Source organism: Macaca mulatta, chromosome 19, assembly GCF_049350105.2.
Source record: "Macaca mulatta isolate MMU2019108-1 chromosome 19, T2T-MMU8v2.0, whole genome shotgun sequence".
NCBI lineage: Eukaryota > Metazoa > Chordata > Mammalia > Primates > Cercopithecidae > Macaca > Macaca mulatta.
The window spans coordinates 22,221,629-22,243,602 of NC_133424.1; the positions used below are offsets into that span (position 1 = coordinate 22,221,629).

At 41.2% G+C, this 21,974-nt stretch overlaps 2 protein-coding genes across 3 annotated transcripts in view; one reads left to right on the forward strand and one right to left on the reverse strand.

Moving 5' to 3' along the window:
- LOC721315 (uncharacterized) overlaps positions 1-21,974 on the forward strand; it is a 219,091-nt gene that overhangs the window by 139,006 nt on the left and 58,111 nt on the right. The gene's annotated exons all lie outside the window — the stretch shown is intronic.
- Positions 1,399-21,315, reverse strand: LOC694258 (uncharacterized). 2 transcript variants are annotated; one of them, XM_077978619.1, is made up of 5 exons: positions 21,186-21,188; positions 18,077-18,203; positions 17,190-17,285; positions 1,564-2,475; positions 1,399-1,400 (listed from the first exon to the last, which is right to left on the reverse strand). In XM_077978619.1, coding segments are annotated over exons 1-5 (1,140 nt in total). The 2 variants fall into 2 exon arrangements, with proteins under 2 accessions (XP_077834745.1, XP_077834746.1); XM_077978620.1 differs by lacking the exons at positions 1,399-1,400; positions 18,077-18,203 and having other exon boundaries at positions 1,445-2,475; positions 21,186-21,315.

The following is a 21,974-nucleotide window of genomic DNA, read 5'->3' on the forward strand; positions in this document are numbered from 1 at the left end:
GCTGATATTTTCTATATCTGACTCAAAGTTACAAACTAATTTCAGCACAAATATTTCTGCCTTATTATGAAGCATCTGTTACACAGCAAGCACTGTCATGGTTGATACATTCATATATAAAAACATCCTCATGCTTATGAAACTTCCCTAGCATTTACCTGAACAAATTGACTCGATAAATAAATTCACTTATGTCAATTGTAAAAATTTTTTTAAAAACACAGTAATTAAATAAAAGTAGGCTTCCCTGGATGCGGTGACTCACATCTGTAATCCCAGAACTTTGGGAGGCCAAGGTACGTGGATCACTTGAGGTCAGGAGTTTGAGACCAGCCTGGCCAACACGGTGAAACCTTATCTCTACTAAAATTACAAAAATTAGCTGGGTGTGGTAGCAGATGCCTGTAATCCCATGTACTTAGGAGGCTGAAGCAGGAGAATCACTCAAACTCAGGAGGTGGAGGTTGCAGTGAGCTGAGATTGTGCCATTGCACTCTAGCCTGGGTGATAGTAGTGAAAGTCCACCTCCAAAAAAAAAAAAAGTAGGCTTATATAACTTTCTGCCCTTAAAGAACAAAATGGAATGTTCTAACTAAATAAAACTTAATACACTAATGGAATTACATTTGAAAATTATTTTGTGTGTACTACTAAATTTCATAAAAATAATTCCTATAACTGACCAGCTAACATAACAAATATTTTATACACTATAAAACAAAAAGAAATAAGAATCAAGAAAATCATGCATCTGAGTACCAGAAAAGTAAAAACAGGATTTTCATGAAGAGATTCTGAGCTGTAAGCCATAAGAATTTACAGAAATTAATTTAATACACTTTAAAGGTTTATATTTTCTGAAAGATCTTTTGACAGTAATTGCACCTTTAATGCTTGTATTAACTCTCTGATGTTAAGATGTGAGCAGATATTAATAGCTTTGTCACATTCTGTATATTTGTATAATTTGTCTCAAATGTAAATTATTTCTTGTACATTAAGGTGTGAGCAAAAGTGTGAGCATTTAGCAAACCAGAGAGTTTGCTTATCACACTTTAGGTGTGAGCATTAAGAAGGTGTCAAAAGTTTTGACACATTCTTCACACTTGTAGGAGTTGCCTCCAGTATAAAGTATCTTACCTACAATCAAGTGAGACAACATATTTCTAGGAGTTCTCACCAGCATTATTTATGTTAAGAAAAGTTTGAAATTTGGTAAAAGCATTGTCACATCTTTAAGCTTTATGGTACCTCTTTAGTATGAATTAGATTATGTCTGTTAAAAACTAAGGACTTGTTAAAGTCTTTGCCACATTCTTCACATTTGTAGGGTTTTTCTCTAGTATGAATTATCTTATGTTTACTAAGGGTTGAATACTAGTTAAAAGCTTTGCCACATTCTTCATATTTGTAGGGTTTCCTTTTAGTATGAATTATCATATGTTAGGAAGGGTTGAGGATTGGCTAAATCCTTTGCCACATGGTTTACATTTTAAGGTCTTTCTCCAGTATGAATTATCTTATGTGTATTAAGAGCTGAGGATTGGTTAAAGGCTTTGCCACATTCTTCACATTTGTAGGGTTTCTCTCCAGTATGAATTCTCTTATGTATAGTAAGGTGTCCAGAGAGGTTAAAAGTTTTGTCACATTCTTTACATTTGTAGGGTTTCTCTCCAGTGTGAATTACCTTATGTCTAGTAAGGTGTGAGGACTGGCTGAAGGCTTTGCCACATTCTTCACATTTGTAGGGTTTCTCTCCAGTGTGAATTACCTTATGTCTAGTAAGGTGTGAGGACTGGCTGAAGGCTTTGCCACATTCTTCACATTTGTAGGGTTTCTCTCCAGTATGAAGTCTCTTATGTGTAGCAAAGTATGAGGACCCGGTAAAGGCGTTGCCACATTGTTTACATTTGTAGGGTTTCTCTCCAGTATGAATTCTCTTATGTTGAATAAGGCTTGAGGACACAGTAAAGGTTTTGCCACATTCTTCACATTTGTAGGGTTTCTCTCCAGTATGAATTCTCTTATGTCGAATAAGGGCTGAGGACCAGTTGCAGGCTTTGCCACATTCTTCACATTTGTAACAATTCACACTAGTATGATGTCTTTCATGTTGAGTTAGGTGTGAAAGCATGCTAAATAATTTGCCACATTCTTTACATTTGAAAGAATTATTTCCAGTATGTCTTATCTTATGGCTATTTGAACTTGAAAATTTATGAAAGACTTTCACATAATTATCAATTATTTTGATAATATTTTGCTGAAATATTTTGCTTGGGGTTGTTGTCAAACATTGGTTAAGTTCATCATAACCTCGTTGGTGCATCTTACACTCATCCACACTTTCACAGCCTTTCCTTAATTGTAAATTGTCATGTCCATATTTTCCATATCTTTTCAGTATTACTTTTTGGAAAGAATCTTTTATGCCCTGCTCTGGCCATAGGTCTTGGGCAAAATGAGAACACACAACTGAGAAAAAAACAACAACAACAACAAATTGCTTCACTTACTGGACTCAGATGGATATCCTTAACAACTCTAAGCTATAAAATTATACAAACTACATAAGCAAGATGGCATGGCAAAATGCCACAAGCCATAATTACTTCATAGACATATAAATGTAACAAAAACATACAGACCAAAATACATTTGTGGAAAATTTACAAATGAGTTAAGTATGTGCAACGCCCCAGGTAAGCACAATGCAAAGAGCCTCATATGATGAAGAGAAAAGTTTGTTGTATCTACCCCAAACAGCTCTTCCAGGTCCACAATATAGCAAAGAGCCTTTACAAGTAAATTGTGAGCTCCTGAATTCTTGTTTAAAAGACAAGTAAAATACTGGCACATACGTCTTTATTTCTGTCTTCTAGGGGCTTTTCCAGACACCTTTTTCTGTCTTCAATGACATAAAGTGCTAAAAGAACTGGTCATATACTTTGGAATGACACTTTGAGTCTACTGAGACTAAAGGTAAATGTTACAGCAGTAGAGAGACTGCAGTGCCGCAGACAGAGAACAGGTGTAGCAAGTGATGACTATAGAGAAGAAACATGAATAAACTCCTTTAACTAGAAAGTAAACACTAAATTCAGGGAAGACACGTCATAAGAACCTGTTTGACAGACTCCCAGAATCACTAACCAAGACAACTGTTTTCAGACTATGCCAGAACAAAGCTACACTATAAATATTGTGACAGGTAGCTTTTATTAGTGTCCAAATCTCAAAGATTACAATGTATACAAAATAGGTCACTACAGTCCCATCAAGAATATTATAAAATTTTCAGAAAGAAATTATTAAAAAGATGTATATATTAATTTTAAAAATTGAAAATAAATGGAATACTCAATGAGTGAAATAAAAACACAGACAACCATAGAAAAACAGAAAAATGAAGTTAACAAAAGTATTAAAATATCAAAAAAAAATTGTGGAGGTAAAAAATACAAAAAGAAATTATAACTAAAGGCTGGGTGTGGTGGCTCATGCCTATAATCTCAGCACTTTGGGAGACCAAGGCGAGTGGATCACAAGGTCAGCCTGGCCTTGTTCAACACCAGCCTGGCCAAGATGGTGAAACCCCGTCTTTACTAAAAATATAAAAATTAGCCAGGCATGGTGGCAGGCACCTGTAATCCCAGCTACTCGGGAGGCTGAGGCAGAGAACTGCTTGAAACCGGGAGGCAGAAGTTGCAGTGAGACAAGATTGTGCCACTGCACTCCAGCCTGGGCTACAGAGTGAGACTCCATCTCAAAAAAAGGAAAGGAAAGGAAAGGAGAGGGGAGGGGAGGGGAGGGGAGGGGAGGGGAGGGGAGGGGGGGGGAAGGGAGGGGAAGGGAGGGGAAGGGAGGGAAAGGAAAGGAAAGGAAAGGAAAGGAAAGGAAAGGAAGAAGAAAGAAAGGAAAAGAAGTTACAACTAAAAAATTCTAAAAGTAAGAAAAAAACTAAAAATGAAGAAGCTCAACAAACAAACTAGGATACACACAAAGATATTTATAGCAAACACATATATAAGCACATTTTTAAAAGTCACAGACAAGAGAATCTTGAAGACTGCAAGAAAAATGTCCTGTATCACTTACAAGCATAGTCTTTCAGACAACTGGTGAATTGTCAAAAAAATTTTGCAGGTCAGAAGAAAACTATGTGATATAGTCAAAGTCCTGAAAAACTAGCTATCAGCTGAGAATAATACCATCAGTAAATCATTCCTGACAAAAATAAGAGAAACAACCTTCCAAAGTAATCAAATTCTGAAAAAGTATATTGGCACTGCATGTGCCCTATGTATAAACGACATCGAAAGCAGTTTCTTCCACTGAAAACAACATGAATCAAGAAAATAACACAGGCCAGGTGTGACAACTCACACCTGTAATCCCAGCACTTTGGGAGGCCGAGACGGATTACCTGAGGTCAGAAGTTCAAGACCAGCCTGGCCAACACGGCAAAACCCCGTCTCCACTAAAAATACAAAAATTAGCCAGGTGCGGTGGTGTACACCTATAATCCCAGCTACTCAGGAGGATGAGGAAGAAGAATCACTTGAACCAGGGAGGCAGAGGTTGCAGTGAGCCAAGACTGTACCGCTGTACTCCATCCTAGGTGACAGAACGAGAGTCCATCTCAAAAAATAAATAAATAAATAAAAAGAAAATAACGCCGGGCGCGGTGGCTCAAGCCTGTAATCCCAGCACTTTGGGAGGCCGAGACGGGCGGATCACGAGGTCAGGAGATCGAGACCATCCTGGCTCTCACGGTGAAACCCCATCTCTACTAAAAAATACAAAAAACTAGCCGGGCGAGGTGGCGGGCGCCTGTACTCCCAGCTACTCGGGAGGCTGAGGCAGGAGAATGGCGTAAACCCTGGAGGCGGAGCTCGCAGCGAGCTGAGATCGCGCTACTGCACTCCAGCCTGGGCGACAGAGCTGAGACTCCGTCTCAAAAAAAAAAAAAAGAAAATAACACATAATCATATACAAATACATTATTTTCTGCACATTCACAAAAATGAACGTCTTACCATTATTATAATCGTGCAAAAAACATTGTAAATTATTCCACAAAATTTTTAAAAATTCTAGGGAATATAGAAATAAAAAATTGAGGAAGAATTTTTGTATTCAACTAAAGTTCATTTTTTACTAGATTAAAATATATCCTTATATCTTTTAGAAGTTTTGTGTAACCCCAAGGTAACACAAAGAATATATGTTTAGATACACAAAACAGAATAAATAAAAGCACATTAACACAAAAATGAAACGGACACAAGAGAGGAAAGAAAGAGAGAAAATGAGGGGCAAAAATACAAGAATCAAATAAAACAAAAAATTATTAAGATTTTCTGTTTCAGAAAAATTATTTAAATACATATATATACAATTAACTTTCCAATCAAGGGACATATTTGCAATAAAAGGATTTACTAAAAAATTTTAAAAACCAAAATCCAACTTGTTTTCATGCAAGTGCCGGCTGAGATCTAATGACAAAAAAAGACTGAAAGTGGCAAGATGGACATAAACATTCTATGCAGATATTAACCAAATGAGAGCAGAAGAGATCAAAATAATATTATTACATGAGCTATAAGTCAAAAACTGTCATATTTTTAAAAATGTATTCTAAGTCAAATCTACAAGGAGACAAAGAAGGAAATTAAACAAGAATAGATTCATTTACTGGAAACATAACAAATTTGTGTGTGTGTGTGTGTGCATGTGTGTGTATCTCACATTTGGCTTTCAAATATATAAAGCAAAAATTGACAGAAATAAACACATAGAGAGCAATATAACTACAGTAGGATATTTTAATATCCCCCTTTCTGTGATAAAAATAAAACAAGATAAAATATTAGTAATAAAAGAGAAAACTTGAAGGCACTATAAAACATTTATTTCTAAAAGAAGTGTAGGTGAAGGATTACCCAGGTGTCGAATGCACAAACTGTTGCAGTATAATTGAGAAAATAATTAGAAGAATAGTTATAATACAAATTAGATATAGAGATGATCATGGACATTATTAATCATTAGTATACACATTATTAATCATTAGCTTTTAATACTACTCTTTGTCGTATTACTAATATAACTAAGGAATAACCGGCGGGTATAGGGTCAGGTGCTGAAGGGACATTGAGAGAAGTGACCTAGAAGGCAAGAGGTGAACCCTCTGTCATGCCCGCATAAGGGCTGCTTGAGGGCCCCTTCGTCAAGCGGTAATGCCAGTGCCTGGGAACCCTTACTTAGCAGACGGTGAAAGGGAATCTCCTTTCCTTGGAGGAGTCAGGGAACACTCTGCTCCACCAGCTTCTTGTGGGAGGCTGGATATTATCCAGGTCTGCCCGCAGTCATCCAGAGGCATAAACCCCTCTCTACGGTGCTGTGCTTCAATGGTCATGCTCCTTGTCCACTTCCATGTTCCTCCCGTACTCCTGGTTCCTCTTTGAAGTTCTTAGTAGACAGCAGTAGAAGAAATAGTGAAAGTCTTAAAGTCTTTGATCTTTCTTATAACTGCATAAAAGAAAACGCTGACGTATGCTGCCTTCCCTCTCTACTTTGGTGACCTAAAAGGGAAGGGCCCCCTGTCCCATGATCATGTGACTTGCTTGACCTTATCAATCACCTGGACGGCTCACCCTCCTTACCCTGCCCCCTTGTCTTGTATGCAACAAATATCAGCGTGCCCAGTCATTTGGGGCCACTGCCGGTCTCCGTGTCTTGGTGGTAGTGGTCCCCCAGGCCCAGCTGTTTTCTCTTTATCTCTTTGCCTTGTGTCTTTATTTCTTACAATCTATCATCTCTGCACACGGGGAGAACACCCGCAAAGCCCTGTAGGGCTGGACCCTACATCTGGTGCTCCAACGTGGATTCACTGTGTGAAGTTGCGCTTTAAGTGTGGGACCCAGCGGAGGGCTTTCAATGACAGTTGCTGAGGATTGCTGTCGTTAAGCTTCGTGGTAAGCTTGGGCACTCAGAGTATCTCGGGGACACCATGGGACAAGCCAGTACTAAGTACTCGGCCTATTTAAACTTCATAAAAACCTTTCTTAAAGAAGGAGGAATTTCAGTTTCCTCTGACAAGCTAATTGAACTCCTTGAGGTCGTCGATCTCATTTGCCCTTGGTTTCCAACTGAGGGAACGCTAGAACTTAAAGATTGGGAAGAGGTGGGCTGACAGTTTAAAATCGCTCATAGAAGGGGACATGTTATCCTGCTGGCCATTTGGACAGTTTGGTCCTCGGTTCACTCCATCTTAGAATCATTGCAGCCACAGGAGGAAGAAATGGAGGGTACTCTAGCTTTCCTCTCCTCCAAAGAGGTTGAGGAAATCCTCAGTACTCTCTTTCCAGAGGACACTGCACAACTTGAGGCTGTCATTTTAGAAACGAACCTCCACTCTGATATTCCTTTGGCACCACCAAATACACTACAGCCTACTCTGCCTACCACGCTCCGAATATTGCTTTATGAGGACCTTATGAAAGATCTCCTTACCTTAGATCCAAAAAATCCCTCTGAAATGTACTATCAGCAGCCAATGCAGCTGGAACCTCCTGTACTGTCTCAGTCCTGCTGTAGGGCTCTCAACCATCCATCTGTTTTGCCTGGTTATAAGGCTCTCAACTCTATCCCTGTTCGGCCTGGTAATGAGGCCCACAACACTATATCTGCCTTTCCTCCTATGCATCAGGCTCCACAGAAGCCTGACCTGCAGTCCGTTCACCAGTCTGGAATTCAGGTCCTGCAGTCCACGCAACAGCCTGAAGTTCAGGCCCCTGAAAGACCTGCAAAGCAGGCAACCGTGCATCAGCTTGGCTTAAAGGCTCTCAACTTCTTCTCTATTCAAAACTCCAATTTCTTTTCTGCTTCTGATCCAGTCATAACTGCTGTTGCTACCCATAGGCAACAGGTTACATACATTCCTGAGAATGACACCCCTCTTATGAGGGTCATTTCTCAGGCAAGGGAAGATGGGGATCCCAAGGCATGGCAGTTTCCTGTTATTCTACAATCTCCTATACCTGCCGCCCCTGTTCCAGCCACTCCTGTTCCAGCCGCCCCTGCTCCAGCTGCGCAGGATCAGTCACAGCCCGCTGACCAAGGTCAGCAGGCGGCTGATCCCGCTGCTCCTCCACACCCCCAGCTCAATGATCAGGCTCCTCAGCTGGTGCCAACAAGGGCCCGCTGTTGCAGCACAGCCAGTTCCTGCCATACCTGCTGTTCGGGCTGTGGTGCAACCTGATCCTTTACACCCTGGTGGGGTCCACTTATGACCTGCTACTTGGGAAAGTTTTTCTTTCAAATTCCTTAAAGATTTCAGAGTCGGTTAAACAATATGGTACTAATTCCCCATTTGTCCGTTCCACCTTAAAATCCTTAGAGGAAGATAAACGTTTGGTGCCTTATGACTGGGAAATTCTAGCAAAATCTGTCTTATCTAAATCTCAATATTTACAATTTAGGACATGGTGGGTTGATGCTGTCCAGGATCGAGTCCGCCTTAATCAGGGCTCTAATCCTCCCGTCAATGCACAGCTGACCAGTTACTGGGAATGGGGTAGTGGGCTGCAATTAGAAACCAAACTATACTGAATGATGAAGTCATTGAGCAACTCTGAAAATGCTGCCTGGATACTTGGGATAAGATTCAGGATGATGGCACTAGATGTCCATCCTTTACAACCGTTAGATAAATGCAAAATGAACCATACCCTAACTTCATTGCCTGTCTTCAGGATCCAGTAGAAAAGGCTATTCCTGATGGAAATGGCCAATGTTTGGTTGTGGAACTCATGGCTTATTAACAAGCAAATCCAGACTGTCAGGCTGCTGTTCGTTCTGTAAAAGGTAAAATCCCACCAGGAAGTGATTTAATCACATCTAATATTAAAGCATGTGAGTGTGTTGGCAGAACTTTACATACTGCTATGGCCATGGTTCAGGCTATGGCCAGCATTAGAATGCCTGGACAATTTCCTGGTAATTGTTTTCACTGTGGCCAATCTGGACATACCAGAAAAAAATGTCCTCGGCATTCAGACCACCACCCTGTACAACACCAACCCCAAAAGGCCATACAACAGCAAGTCCCACCATTCACACCATGCCCAAGATGCCATAAAGGCAATCACTGGGCAGCTCACTGCCACTCGAAATTCGACATTGATGGCAACCCTTTACAGCCACTTCAAAACCAGGGAAACGGGAAGAGGGGTCAGCCCCAGGCCTTTCCAAACAATGGGGCATTCCCCAACTCCCAGCCTTGGCCTTCCAGCCAGATGGGTGCATTCCCAGCCCAACCAATCAATCCAACCACAGTTTCCACTACAACCATTTGTCCCACAAGCACAGATGTCATAACCCCAACAAGGATCTCGGTTCAATGCTTGTCCCCCGCCACTATAGGATCTGCTGCAGTAGATCTCTGCTATATTAGGGACATTTTCCTTTTGCCTAGAGAGTCACCAATCGCTGTTCCCACGGGTGTTTTTGGGCCCTTGCCACCTGGCTCTATTGGTTTATTGCTTGGTCACTCAAGCTTAAATTTAAAAGGTGTTCAGGTACATACTGGTGTCATTGACTCTGATTACTCTGGGTAAATACACTATCATTAGTTCTGCAGTTCCTTGGCAAGGTTTGGCAGGAGATCAAATTGCTCAACTTCTTCTTCTGCCATACATTCCACTCGGATCCAGTTCTCATAAAAGAACTGGAGGTTTGGGGAGTACGGATCATTAGGGTAAAGTGGCATACTGGGCTAACAAAATTTCTGACACCTGACCTGTTTGTTCTGTACATATACAGGGAAAGAGATTCGTGGGCATGATTGACACGGGTGCTGATGTCTCTATTACTGCTTTACATCAATGGCCTTGTCACTGAAGAATGTGCATCCACCGGATTGGTGGAAGTTGGTCAGGCCACTGAGGTTTATGAAAGTTCCACTATTTTACATTTTGCTGGCCCGGAGGGACAGACTGGTACCATTTGCCCTCTAATTACACCTATTCCAGTTAATCTCTGGAGAAGAGATCTTTTACAATGGGGTGCACAAATTTCATTTATGCATGCTACCTACAGTGAGCAAAGTAAAACATTATGACAAAAATGGGATTTGTTCAAGGCACTGGTCTGGGAAAATCAGCTCAAGGTATTACTGACGCTATTCAACCTTCCTATAAATTCGACTCAAAAGGGCTTGGTTATTCTTTTTAGAAGTGGTCACTGTCAAGTCTCCAGATCCCATCCCTTTAACTTGGAAAACTCAGAAACCAGTTTGGGTGGATCAGTGGCTGCTCCCAAAAACTAGGCTGGAGGTTCTCCATAATTTAGTCATAGAACAGTTAGAATTGGGTCACACTGAGGAATCTTTCTCTCCATGGAATTCACCTATCTTTGTTATCCAAAAGAAGTCTGTTAAATGGAGAATGCTCACTGATCTCAGGGCAGTTAATGCTGTACTTCAACCTATGGGGACTTTACAACCTGGCTTAACCTCCCCCTCTATGCTCCCTGAGTACTGGCCTCTAATTATCATAGATCTTAAAGATAGCTTTTTTAACATTCCACTGGCCTCTCAGGACTTTGAAAAATTTGCTTTTATTGTCCCTTCCCTCAACAATGTTGCTCCAGCTGCACGCTACCATTGGAAAGTCCTATGACAGGGCATGCTTAATGGTCTCACTATTTGTCAGTATTTTGTGGGGCGCGTGCTTCAACCTGTCAGGGATCAGTTTCCCCAATGTTACATCATTCACTATATAGACGATATCCTCTGCACAGCCTCTGTGTGTTGTTTTGATTTCCTGCTTTTCTGTCATTCAGCAGGTCATTTCAGAAGCAGATTCGACTATCGCACCAGAAAAAAATTCAAACTTCTTCTCCTTTTCAATATTTGGGCATGCAGTTGGAAGACAAGGTGATTAAACCACAAAAAGTTTAGCTTCAGAGAGACTCCTTAAAAACCTTAAATGACTTTCAAAAATTACTTGGGGATATTAATTGGATTCGCTCTTCTTTGGACATCCCTACATATGCTATGTTTAACCTTTTTGCCACATTACGTGGATATCCAGATTTACACGGTAAAAGGTTTCTCATACCTGAGGCTGAGTCTGAGTTACGGTTCATTGAACAAACAGTTCAACATCTCAGGTCACCAGATTCAATCCAAAATTATCTTTTACTATTTTAATTTTTCCCACTGAACACTCTCCAACAGGATTTATCATTCAGGAACACGATTTAATTGAATGGTGTTTTCTTCCCCATAGCTCTCTAAGGACACTTACTATTTACCTTGACCAAATTTCTACCCTTATTGGACAAGCCTGCTCCTGTCTGTTATGACTTTTGGGACAGGAATCTCAAAAAATTATTGTTCCCTTAAACCGTCAAGAAGTCCAACAAGCTTTTACAAATTGTGTTACTTGGCAAGTAAATTTGGCCAGTTTCCCTGATATAACTGATAATCATTACAGTAATGTAAAATTGTTCCAGTTCCTGAAACTCACTTCCTGGATTTTACCTAATATATTAACTGGAGTCGTTACTGTTTTTACTGACGCTTTCTCTAATGGCCATGCTGCGTACACAGGGCCACAGGAACACGGAACACGGAACACGTTCTTAACACAGGACCTATTTCTTTTTTTCTTTTTCTTTTTTTTTTTTTTTTTTTAGTAGAGACGGGGTTTCATTGTGTTAGCCAGGATGGTCTCGATCTCCTGACCTCGTGATCCGCCCGTCTCGGCCTCCCAAAGTGCTGGGGACCTATTTCTGTACAGCAAGCTAAACTTATCATTGTTATGGCTGTCCTTGAGGATTTTCCTGGGCCTGTCAACATTGTTTCCGATTCTGCATACATCATGCATGTTGCACGCAACATAGAAATGGCGTTGTTTTTGCCGGATGAAAGTTTACTTTCACTTTTTTAAAGATTTCAGACAATAATCAGAGCGTGCTCTGCCCCCTTTAACATTACTCATATTCGAGCCTATACATCTCTTCCAGGACCTCTTTCAGCTGTAAATGCCAGAGCTGATGCTTTAGTCACATCCATTTTCACGGACATGCAAAATTTTCAAGGCCTAACTCATGCCAATGCTGCAGGACTCAGAAGCAAGTTCCCCTCACGTGAACAGGCAAAAACCATAGTATGGCACTGTTCCTCTTGCCAAGAGTTAATTTTACAGCCACTTCCTTCGGGAGTTACTCCTCGAGGCCTTTCCCCCAACGCACTATGGCACATGGACATAACCCACTTGCCAGCTTTTGGGAGACTTTCTTTCATACATGTAACAGTTGACACCTTTTCCCATTTCATCTGGGCCACGTGCCAAACAGGAGAAAGTACTGCTCATGTTAAATGACACATTCTTTCCTGTTTCTCAGTTATGGGCTGCCCCACTAAGCTTAAAACTGATAATGGTCACGGCTGTACCAGCATTGCCTTTAAAAAGTTCACTCAAGCATGGGGCATTACTCACATTACTGGAATTCCCTATAATTCTCAAGGACAGGCACTAGTGGAACGAGCTAATAAATCTCTCAAAGACCAGCTTCGCAAACAAGATAACAAAAAGAAAGGGGATGCCAGTACTCCCCATGCTCAGATAAATTTAGCTCTATTCACATTAAATTTTTTAAACTTGGCTAAGAACCAGCCTTTTACAGCAGCAGAACAACACTTCAGTAGTAATAAATTTGACCCACAAAAAGGCAAGTGAGTATGGTGGAAGGACACAAAAACTAATAAATGGGAATTAGGCACTGTAATAACATGGGGTAGGGGTTTCGCTTGTGTCTCCCCAGGAAAGGAACAACAACCTGTTTGGGTTCCCTCTCATCCACTGAAATTGTACCATGGCTCCAGCCCTGAAGAACCATCAGAAACAAAAGCCATCAGAACTCGAAGCGCAAGGCTCGTCACCTGACTAATAAAATTTATAATCCCAACTTCACATCACAGCCTCGCCCTATAACTCCCCAATACTAAAAATTCCACCCCACTGACGTGGGGTCAGATAAAAGTAATGTCCAAAGTGGTTGAGAGACACCTGAAGGACAAAGGGATTCCAAAAACTATGGTTAATATTATCTTGGCTGCCATTCTGGTAGTTACTGCAGTGGTAAGCATATCCGAGGCTGCAGCAACTCAAAATTATACCTACTGGGCATATGTACCATTTCCCCCTCTTATTTGATCTGTTTCATGGATGGACTCCTCAGTGAAGATTTATACTAATGGCAGTGCATTCATGCTGGTCCCTAATGATGACAGATTTCCAGCTCAACCAGATGAAGGAACACCTTTTAACGTGTCCATTAGATATAAATTTCCACCACTGTGCATAGGAACTGCACCTGGTTGTTTGGCATTCTCTAATCAAAATTGGATGTGGAGTGTACCAATCTCTAGTAATGATTCTTATCAGGTGCATAATGTTTTCAGTAGTTACTCTTTTCAGGTTCTGACCATTAAAATAAATTCATTTGAGGAACAGAGAATTCCTGTCACAAGGATTGCCAGACTGTTTAAAAGAACCTATAAAGAGTCTAAGAGACGAAGGCATGAGAATCACTTGAACCTGGGAGGTGGAGGTTGCAATGAGCCAAGATTGCACCATTGCTCTGCAGCCTGGGTGACAGAGTGAGGCTGTTTCAAAAAAAAAAAAAAAAACAATATTTTTATCTGCACCTGATGTCTTCTTTTAGGACACATAACAAGTGCTACCACATTTAAAAATACCAGCTAGGTGCAGTGGCTCACACCTACAATCCCAACAACTTGGGAGACCAAGGTGGGAGGATCAGTTGGGACCAAAAGGTTGAGACCAGCTTGGGTAACACAGTGAGACCCCATCTCTACAAATAATTTAAAAAATTTGCCAGGCATGTCTGTAGTCCCAGCTATTCAGGAGGCTGAGATGAAAGGATCAGTTGAGCTCAGGAGGCTGAGGTTGCAGTGAGTCAGAATCATGTCCCTGCACTTTAGCCTTGGTGACAGAGAGAGGTTCTGTCTCAAAACAACAACAACAAATAAACTTAAGAAGACCAAAATTATACACTGTGTGTTTTCTGACCAAAACAGAATGAAACTAGGAATTAAAAGTAAAAGTAAAACAGGCAAATTCAAAAATATATAAAATAAAACACACAGGCCAGGCGTGGTGGCTCACGCCTATAATATTAACAATTTTGGAGGCCAAGGTAGGAGAATTGCTTGAGCCCAGGAGGTTGAAGCTAGCCTGCACAACATAGCAAGACCTTGTCTCCAAAAAAAAGTTAGAAAAATAAAATAAAAATAAAACACACTCTTCAACATATTCTTGCTCAAGGGTCAAAAATTTTAATTTTGTTAAGATGTCAATACAACCTACAGGGGTGAACAAATTTAATATCTTTATAAAAATCCTAATAGCATAGTTGTTTTTTTTAAACAAAAATGTTGTTTAAAATTTTTTAATTTGATTATGAACTATAATTCGCCAAACATCCCCTGAAAAATAGGTATTATACTTCCTGATTTCAAAACATATTAAAAGCTACAATCACAAAAACAATGTGATACTAACAAAAAGATAATTCAACAGAAAAAAAAAGAATAAAGAGCTCAGAAATAAACCCTTCTGTATATGACCAAATGATTTTTCACAAAGTTGCCATGAGCACACAACAGAGAAAAAATAATCTCTTCAAATAATAATTCTTAAAACTGGATATCTACAGATAAAGCTGGATCCCTTCTTTGAACCATATACAAAAAGTATTTTAGGACCGGGAGCGATGGTTCACGCCTGTAATCCCAACACTTTGGGAGGCCAAGGTGGGAAGACCACCTGAGGTCAGGAGTTCGAGACCAGCCTGGCCAATGTGTTGAAAGCCCGTATCTACTAAAAATACAAAAATTAGCTGGGCAAGGTCGCAGGCACCTGTAATCCCAGTTACTCAGGAGGCTGAGGCAGGAGAATCACTTGAACCTGGAAGGCAGAGTTTGGAGTGCATCAAGATGATGCCACTGCACTCCAACCTAGGTAACAGAATAAGACGTCTTGTAAAAAATATATATGTATATATATTTTTTAATAAAATACTAGACATAAAAAAAAACAAATCTCTTAGAAAAAACATAGGGGAAGGACATAAAATTAGTCTTGGCACCATTTTCTTAGATATGACATTAAATGCATGAGCAACAGAAAAAAGAAAAGAAAAATTTACACAACACTTCAAAATTTCTTCACATCAAAAAAAAAAAAATTCAAAAGAGTGACAACTTCTCTCTTCAAAGGAAATTGGTAAAATATTTGCAAAACACATGTGATTGGCAAGACATGGTGGCTCACACCTGTAATCCCAGCACTTTGGGAGGCCTAGGTGGGTGGATCACCTGAGATCAGGAGTTCCAGACCAGCCTGACCAACATGGAGAAACCTGATCTATAGAAATACAAAAATTAGCTGGGTGTGGTGGCACATGCCTATAATCCCAGCTACTGAGGAGGCTGAGACAGGAGAATCACTTGAACTCAGGAGGTGGAGGTTGCAGTGAGCCAAGATCGCGCCATTGCACTCCAGCCTGGGTGACAAGAGCAAAATTACATCTCAAAAAAAAAAAAAAAACAAAAACAAAACACCGGGCTCAGTGGCTCACACCTGTAATTCCAGCACTTCAGGAGGCTGAGGGGGGCAGATCACCTGATGTCAGGAGTTCGAGACTAGCCTGGCCAACATGGTAAAACCCCTTCTCTACTAAAAATACAAAAATTTGCTGGGCATGGTGGCACGTGCCTGTAATCCCAGCTACTCGGGAGGCTGAGGCAGGAGGATTGCTTGAACCCCAGAGGCAGAGGTTGCAGTGAGCTGAGGCCAATGTACTTCAGCCTGGGCAACAATAGCGAAACTCCATCTCAAAAAAAAAAAAAAAAAAGTCCTGTAGTATCTTTTACATAGTAATGTAAAATACAATCCTAAAATTTACATGAAATTTCAATAAACTTTAAATAGCCAAAGTAATCTTGACAAAAAAGAACAAACCAGGAGGATGTCATACTTAATAATTCCGAACTGAATTTCAAGATTATACTAATAAAAACAGGATGGATTATGTAGAAAAACAAAAAACAAATGGAACAGAAATCACTACTCTCCATATTTCCAACATGAAAAAACAAGAGAACTTAAAACATTGTTTAACATAGTTTTTGTTTGTTTGTTTTTTACTTTTGAGATGGAGTTTCGCTCTTCTCACCCAAGGTGAAGTGTGATAGCACGATATCGGCTCACTGCAACCTCTGCTTCTTTGGTTCAAGTGATTCTCCTGCCTCAGCCTTCCGAGTAGCTGGGATTACAGGTATGTGCCACCACACTCAGCAAATTTTTGTATTTTTAGTAGAGAAGAGGTTTCACCATGTTGGCCAGGCTGTTCTTGAACTCCTGACCTCAGGTGATCCACCTACCTTGGTCTCCCAAAGTGCTGGGTTTACAGGCGTGAGACATTTGCCCGTCCTAACATACAGTTTCATAAAATTATGCAGATATTTATGGTTCACCTGAAAATATTAAAAAGTAGATTGTGCAGTCTTTTATATGCCACGAAGATGACTTTGGCTGTCACTGTAAACTTCAAGGAAGATCACAAAAGGGAAAGTAGAATCCTTAGAGAATTAAAAAGCATAAGACAGCCGGGCGCGGTGGCTCAAGCCTGTAATCCCAGCACTTTGGGAGGCCGAGACGGGCGGATCACGAGGTCAGGAGATCGAGACCATCCTGGTGAACACGGTGAAACCCCGTCTCTACTAAAAAATACAAAAAACTAGCCGGGCGAGGTGGCGGGCGCCTGTGGTCCCAGCTACTCGGGGAGGCTGAGGCAGGAGAATGGCGTAAACCCGGGAGGCGGAGCTTGCAGTGAGCCGAGATCGCGCCACTGCACTCCAGCCCGGGCGACAGAGCAAGACTCCGTCTCAAAAAAAAAAAAAAAAAAAAAAAAAAAGCATAAGACAGAAGACGCCCTTATGTGAGAGTAAAATTTGTTAAAATCTCAGGCTTTCCTGAAACTATTTTTTTTGTAACACAGCTTCCCAAATTCTATTGCAAGGACTGCTTTCTCCTTAATCTTTGGACCTCTGATCTGTGTTGTCCATTGTGTTCATTCTCACCTACCTGGGGCTTTGGCCATCATCTCATGTCTCTTCATATTCCAGGGCTCTTTTCCTTGCTCCAGACAGGTGATTAAATCTGGCTTAGAGACAGCAATACCTGTTTTATTAAAAATAAATAACATGAATGTTGCTCATATTCTTCAAATAATGTCCCCAGTAAAGAGAACGTAATAGCCTATTCTAGCACATTAACCCCAAAATTCTAATTTATAAGAATAATTTCTAAATATTTAGAAAATGGGCCAGGCACAGTGGCTTATGCCTATAATCCCAGCACTTTGGGAGGCCGAGGAGAGTGGATCACTTGAGGTCAGAAGTTCAAGACCAGCCTGCCCAAAATGGTGAAACTCCGTCTCTACTAAAAATACAAAAATTAGTTAGGCTTGGTGGCACATGCCTGTAGTCCCAGCTATTCAGGAGGCTGAGGCTGGAGAATCTCTTGAACCGGTAAGGCGGAGGTTGCAGTGAGCCAAAATCATACCATTATACTCCAGCCTGGGCAACAGCAACACTCCTTCTCAAAATAATAACAATAATAATAATTTCACTACCTAGTACCACTGAATCAAAAGCTGGTGGTGACAATTATATTTTAAGGTGTGGGCAACAATATTTTATGTCACTAAATTTTGAAATTATCACTAATATAGAGTAAAAAATACAGGTCTGCTCAGGAATGTGGAAAGTTCAGATCAAGGTAAACTTCAAGAAATTTATCTTGAAGAAATCCTTCTCTACACTGACAAATTCCCAAGATTTTCTTCAAAAACAGTGATGTGAAACTCATTTATGTAAAGCATCAGTTACCAAAAAACATTTTACCAAAAAAAAAAAAGAAAAAGAAACACTTAGAGTATCTTAGGAATTGTGTATTGAAGTTATTCTCACCCAGGAAGATCAGGTTTCTGTAGTTCTCTAACATCACATCCCTATATAAATTCTGCTGTGCAGTGTCCAGGAATTGCCACTCCTCCAGAGAAAATTCTATGGCCACATCCATGAATGTCAATGGTCCCTGAAAAAAACACACACACACACACACACACACACACACACACACACACACACACACACACACACACACACACACACTTACCAGGAGGCCAAGGGCAGAATTTTTAATTTGACTCAAGGTGAAAAGAGAGACTTAAGAGAACAGGTTCTGACTTACAGGAGTGACTGAAATCATCCAATTAAATAATGCTTTTTTCTTTTTTTTTAAGGCAGAGTCTTGCACTGGAGGCAATGGTGCAATTTCGGCTCACTGAGACCTCTGCCTCCTGGGTTCAAGTGATTCTCCTGCCTCAGCCTCCCAAGTAGCTGGGATTATAGACACTTGCCACCACACCCAGTTAATTTTTGTATTTTTAGTAGAGACTGGGTTTCATCATATTGGCCAGGCTGGTCTCAAACCCCTGACCTCAGCTGATCCACCGGCCTCAGCCTCCCAAAGTGCTGGGATTACAGGCATGAGCCACTACACCCAGCTGAAAATAATTTTCAATGCAGAAATATTCTCTGATGTATTCTCTAACTCTGAAAAAACAGTGCAATAAGATCTACAACATCAGTTTATATATGATAATTTTCTGGATAATAAAGCATAAAATTAAGGACATGAGCACAGGCATATACATTTTTGAGTGCTATATTTCCATAATAGAGAATGAATTCTGTGTATTTTTGAGACTAAAAAAATATGTTGAGTTAGAAGCTATCTCTCAAATTTTAATGTGTACAATAAACTGGAGATCTTGTAATGGAGATTGTTTCTTCCAGATAATCTGGAATAAAGTCTGAGTTTCTGAATTTCTAACAAGCTCACCAGTAATGCCAATGATTTTGGCCTAAGAAGAATATTTTATCAAACATCCAGTATGTGGAAGAACCTGTGTTTTTCCCAGTTTTTCTGGACTATAAAGGAAGATGAAAGTATTCATTTTCCAAGAACAGATATATGCAAAGAAATCTTAAGAAAGAGAAGCAACTGCCAGATTAAATTTGATAGTTTACACAGATCAGCTACATAAAGATACTTAATAATGAGGAGATTCAAAAAAAAAAAAAAATAGCTGGGTATGGTGGTGGTTGCCTGTAGTCCCAGCAACTTGGGAGCCTGAGGCAGGAGAATGGCTTGAACCTAGGAGGCAGAGGTTGCAGTGTGCCAAGATAGCACCACTGCATTCCAACCTGGGTGACAAAGTGAGACCCTGCCTCAAAAAAGAAAAATAATAAAATAACAAAGAAAAAATAATTAACTATATAGTAAAACAATCTGTCAGAGAGCTCTTATCCAAGTGAACATCAACAGCAGTAGGACAAATTTTTATGATGTGCTGATACACCCAGAAGAACACAGCATCACTGCTGAAATATTGTTCCCAAAAAGTATTGTTCCCAAAAAGTAAATTATAGGCTGGCTGGGCGTGGTGGCTCACACCTGTAATCCCAGCACATTGGGAGACCTAGGATGGGGGAGTACCTGAGGTCGGGAGTTTGAGACCAGACTGACCAACACGTAGAAACCCCATCTCCACTAAAAATACAAAAATCAGCAAGGCATGGTGGTGTATGCTTGTAATCCCAGCTACTTGGGAGGCTGAGGCAAGAAAAATCGCTTGAACCCGAAGGCGGAGGTTGCAGTGAGCCACAGCACATCAGCCTGGGCAATAGAGCAAGACTCTGTCTCAAAAAAAAAAAAAAAAAAAAAAAGTACACCCACACACACACACACACACAAAGTTAAGAATGCGAATTGGGGAGGAAAAGCTGGCGTCTGGAATTGTCAGAAGGTGCTGGTAATTTAGTATTTTACTTCAAGCCAGAGTTAGGCTGGAGAAAAGTAGGGCTGGGGGGTACAATTGAGACCCTGCTTGAAAAACCTAAAAAGTGCAGGGCACAGCCAGACGCAGTGGCTCACACCCGTAATCCCAGCACTTTGGGAGGCCGAGGCGGGCGAATCACAAGGTCAAGAGTTCGAGACCAGCCTGGCCAGCATGGTGACAGTCTCATCTCTACTAAAAATACAAAAATTAGCTAGGCATGGTGGCATGTGCTTGTAGTCCCAGCTACTCGGGAGGCTGAGGCGGGAGAATCGCTTGAACCCGGCAGGCAGAGGTTGCAGTGAGCTGAGATTGGGCCAGGGCACTCCAGCCTGGGCGACAGAGTGAGACTTTGTCTCAAAAAAAAAAAAAGAAAAGAAAAAGAAAAAGAAAAAGAAAAAAAGGAAAGAAAAGAAAAAATACGTAGGCCATCATCAGCCCTCTGCGGAGTGTGAAAATAGTTAAGTGACATGGAATTAACTATTCCATGAGGTGGAAATCTAGTCCCTGGATTCCTACTTTTTAAAAAATATCTAACTAAAATGCATTTATTTATTTTTTTTATAAATTACTAAATTAGAGGAAATGAAATTCAGGCTTATCCAACTATAAACAGCCAATTAAGCTCTGATTACATAACCAGGAAATTTGTAGGCTAAGGTGGAAATTAGGACACTACGGAACAGTACCTAACTACTGAATTTGGGGTTTTTTTTTTCATCATGCACCGTATAAAAGTATTTTCTTCAAGCCGCTCTAATGGACCACAAACTACAACCATAGGGGTGCTCTATAATTTTTTAACAACTCTTTGATTAAATTCTTCAATATTTTTGCGACGACTCCCACAAATTTTTAAAAGGCTTCTCCCCTCACGATCCCACCGTGATCCCTGCGCAATCTGGGAGAAACGCCGCCCTGCGGGTGCAGAGCTGCCCAGAGAGCGCTCCAGACCAAGGAACAGTCACTACCCAAGGAAGAGACAGGACGCCCCAGTGGCCGGCTGTCCGCGCAACCGCCATCTTATGGCTGAAGGGGACTGAGGCTGAGTTGGTCAAAAACTCTGGGCGCAGATTGTGGAGCTGACTGCTGGGAGGCCTGAGTCCCGCTAGTCACTTCCCAACGGTTCTAACCAGCCCCTCCCCTCTCCCGGGAGGTCGGACCGGCACTCTCACCATTTCGAGGCTTCCAGGGGGTCCTGACGTCTTAGCTGCGGATCTCCCAATACTTGCAGGTCACTAGTCCACAGAGACCAGAAGTTCCCGCCACAGCAAGAGACAAAGCCCCCGCCAAATCCCGGAAGCCGCTCTGGCCGCTCTACCTGCGGGCCTGATTGGACGGCTCTTAGCCATTCATCCCTGATTGGATGACGTTTAAGTCCCCGCCTCCTCAGGCGCTGAGTGATAGAAGATATGATCAGATGCTGGGTTGAACGAAGAAAGAGTGACAGCTTGGGCTGAATGAAGGAAGAGTGACAGCTTAGGCTGCAGCCTTTTTCAGGCAGGGCTTCCTCCCAGAGGTGAGCCAGGCCCACCCCAGAAGGTATTTGCCTTTAACTTTGTGTACAAGGTCATACGCATCTATAAATAATATACTATATGGCTATTAACGAAGGAAAAGTACATAATAACAATTTAAAACTTCGGCTTTTATGTTCTTCCGGACTTCTGGCGCTTTAAGGAAGCAGCCTAAGTTTTTTTGTGTTTGTTTGTTTTGTTTTGTTTTTTTGACACGGAATCTCGCTCTGTTGCCCAGGCTGGAGTGCAGTGGCACCCTGTCGGTTCACTGCAACCTCCCCCTCCCAGGCTCAAGCGATTCTCCTGTCTCAGCCTCCCGAGTAGCTGGGATTACAGGCACCTACCACCACGCCCAACTAATTTTTGTATTTTTATTAGAGACAGGGTTTCACCATGTTGGCCAGGCTGGTCTTGAACTCCTGACCTTAGCTGATCCACCTGCCGCAG

Excerpts from the sequence above, each read along its gene's own strand:
- LOC694258 (XM_077978619.1), bottom strand. Across the intron at positions 17,286-18,076 it reads CAGAAACCTGATCTTCCTGG|GTATTGCTGTCTCTAAGCCA; the intron begins GTGAGAATAACT and ends TTAATAAAACAG. Across the intron at positions 2,476-17,189 it reads GATGATGGCCAAAGCCCCAG|TTGTGTGTTCTCATTTTGCC; the intron begins GTAGGTGAGAAT and ends TTTTTTTCTCAG.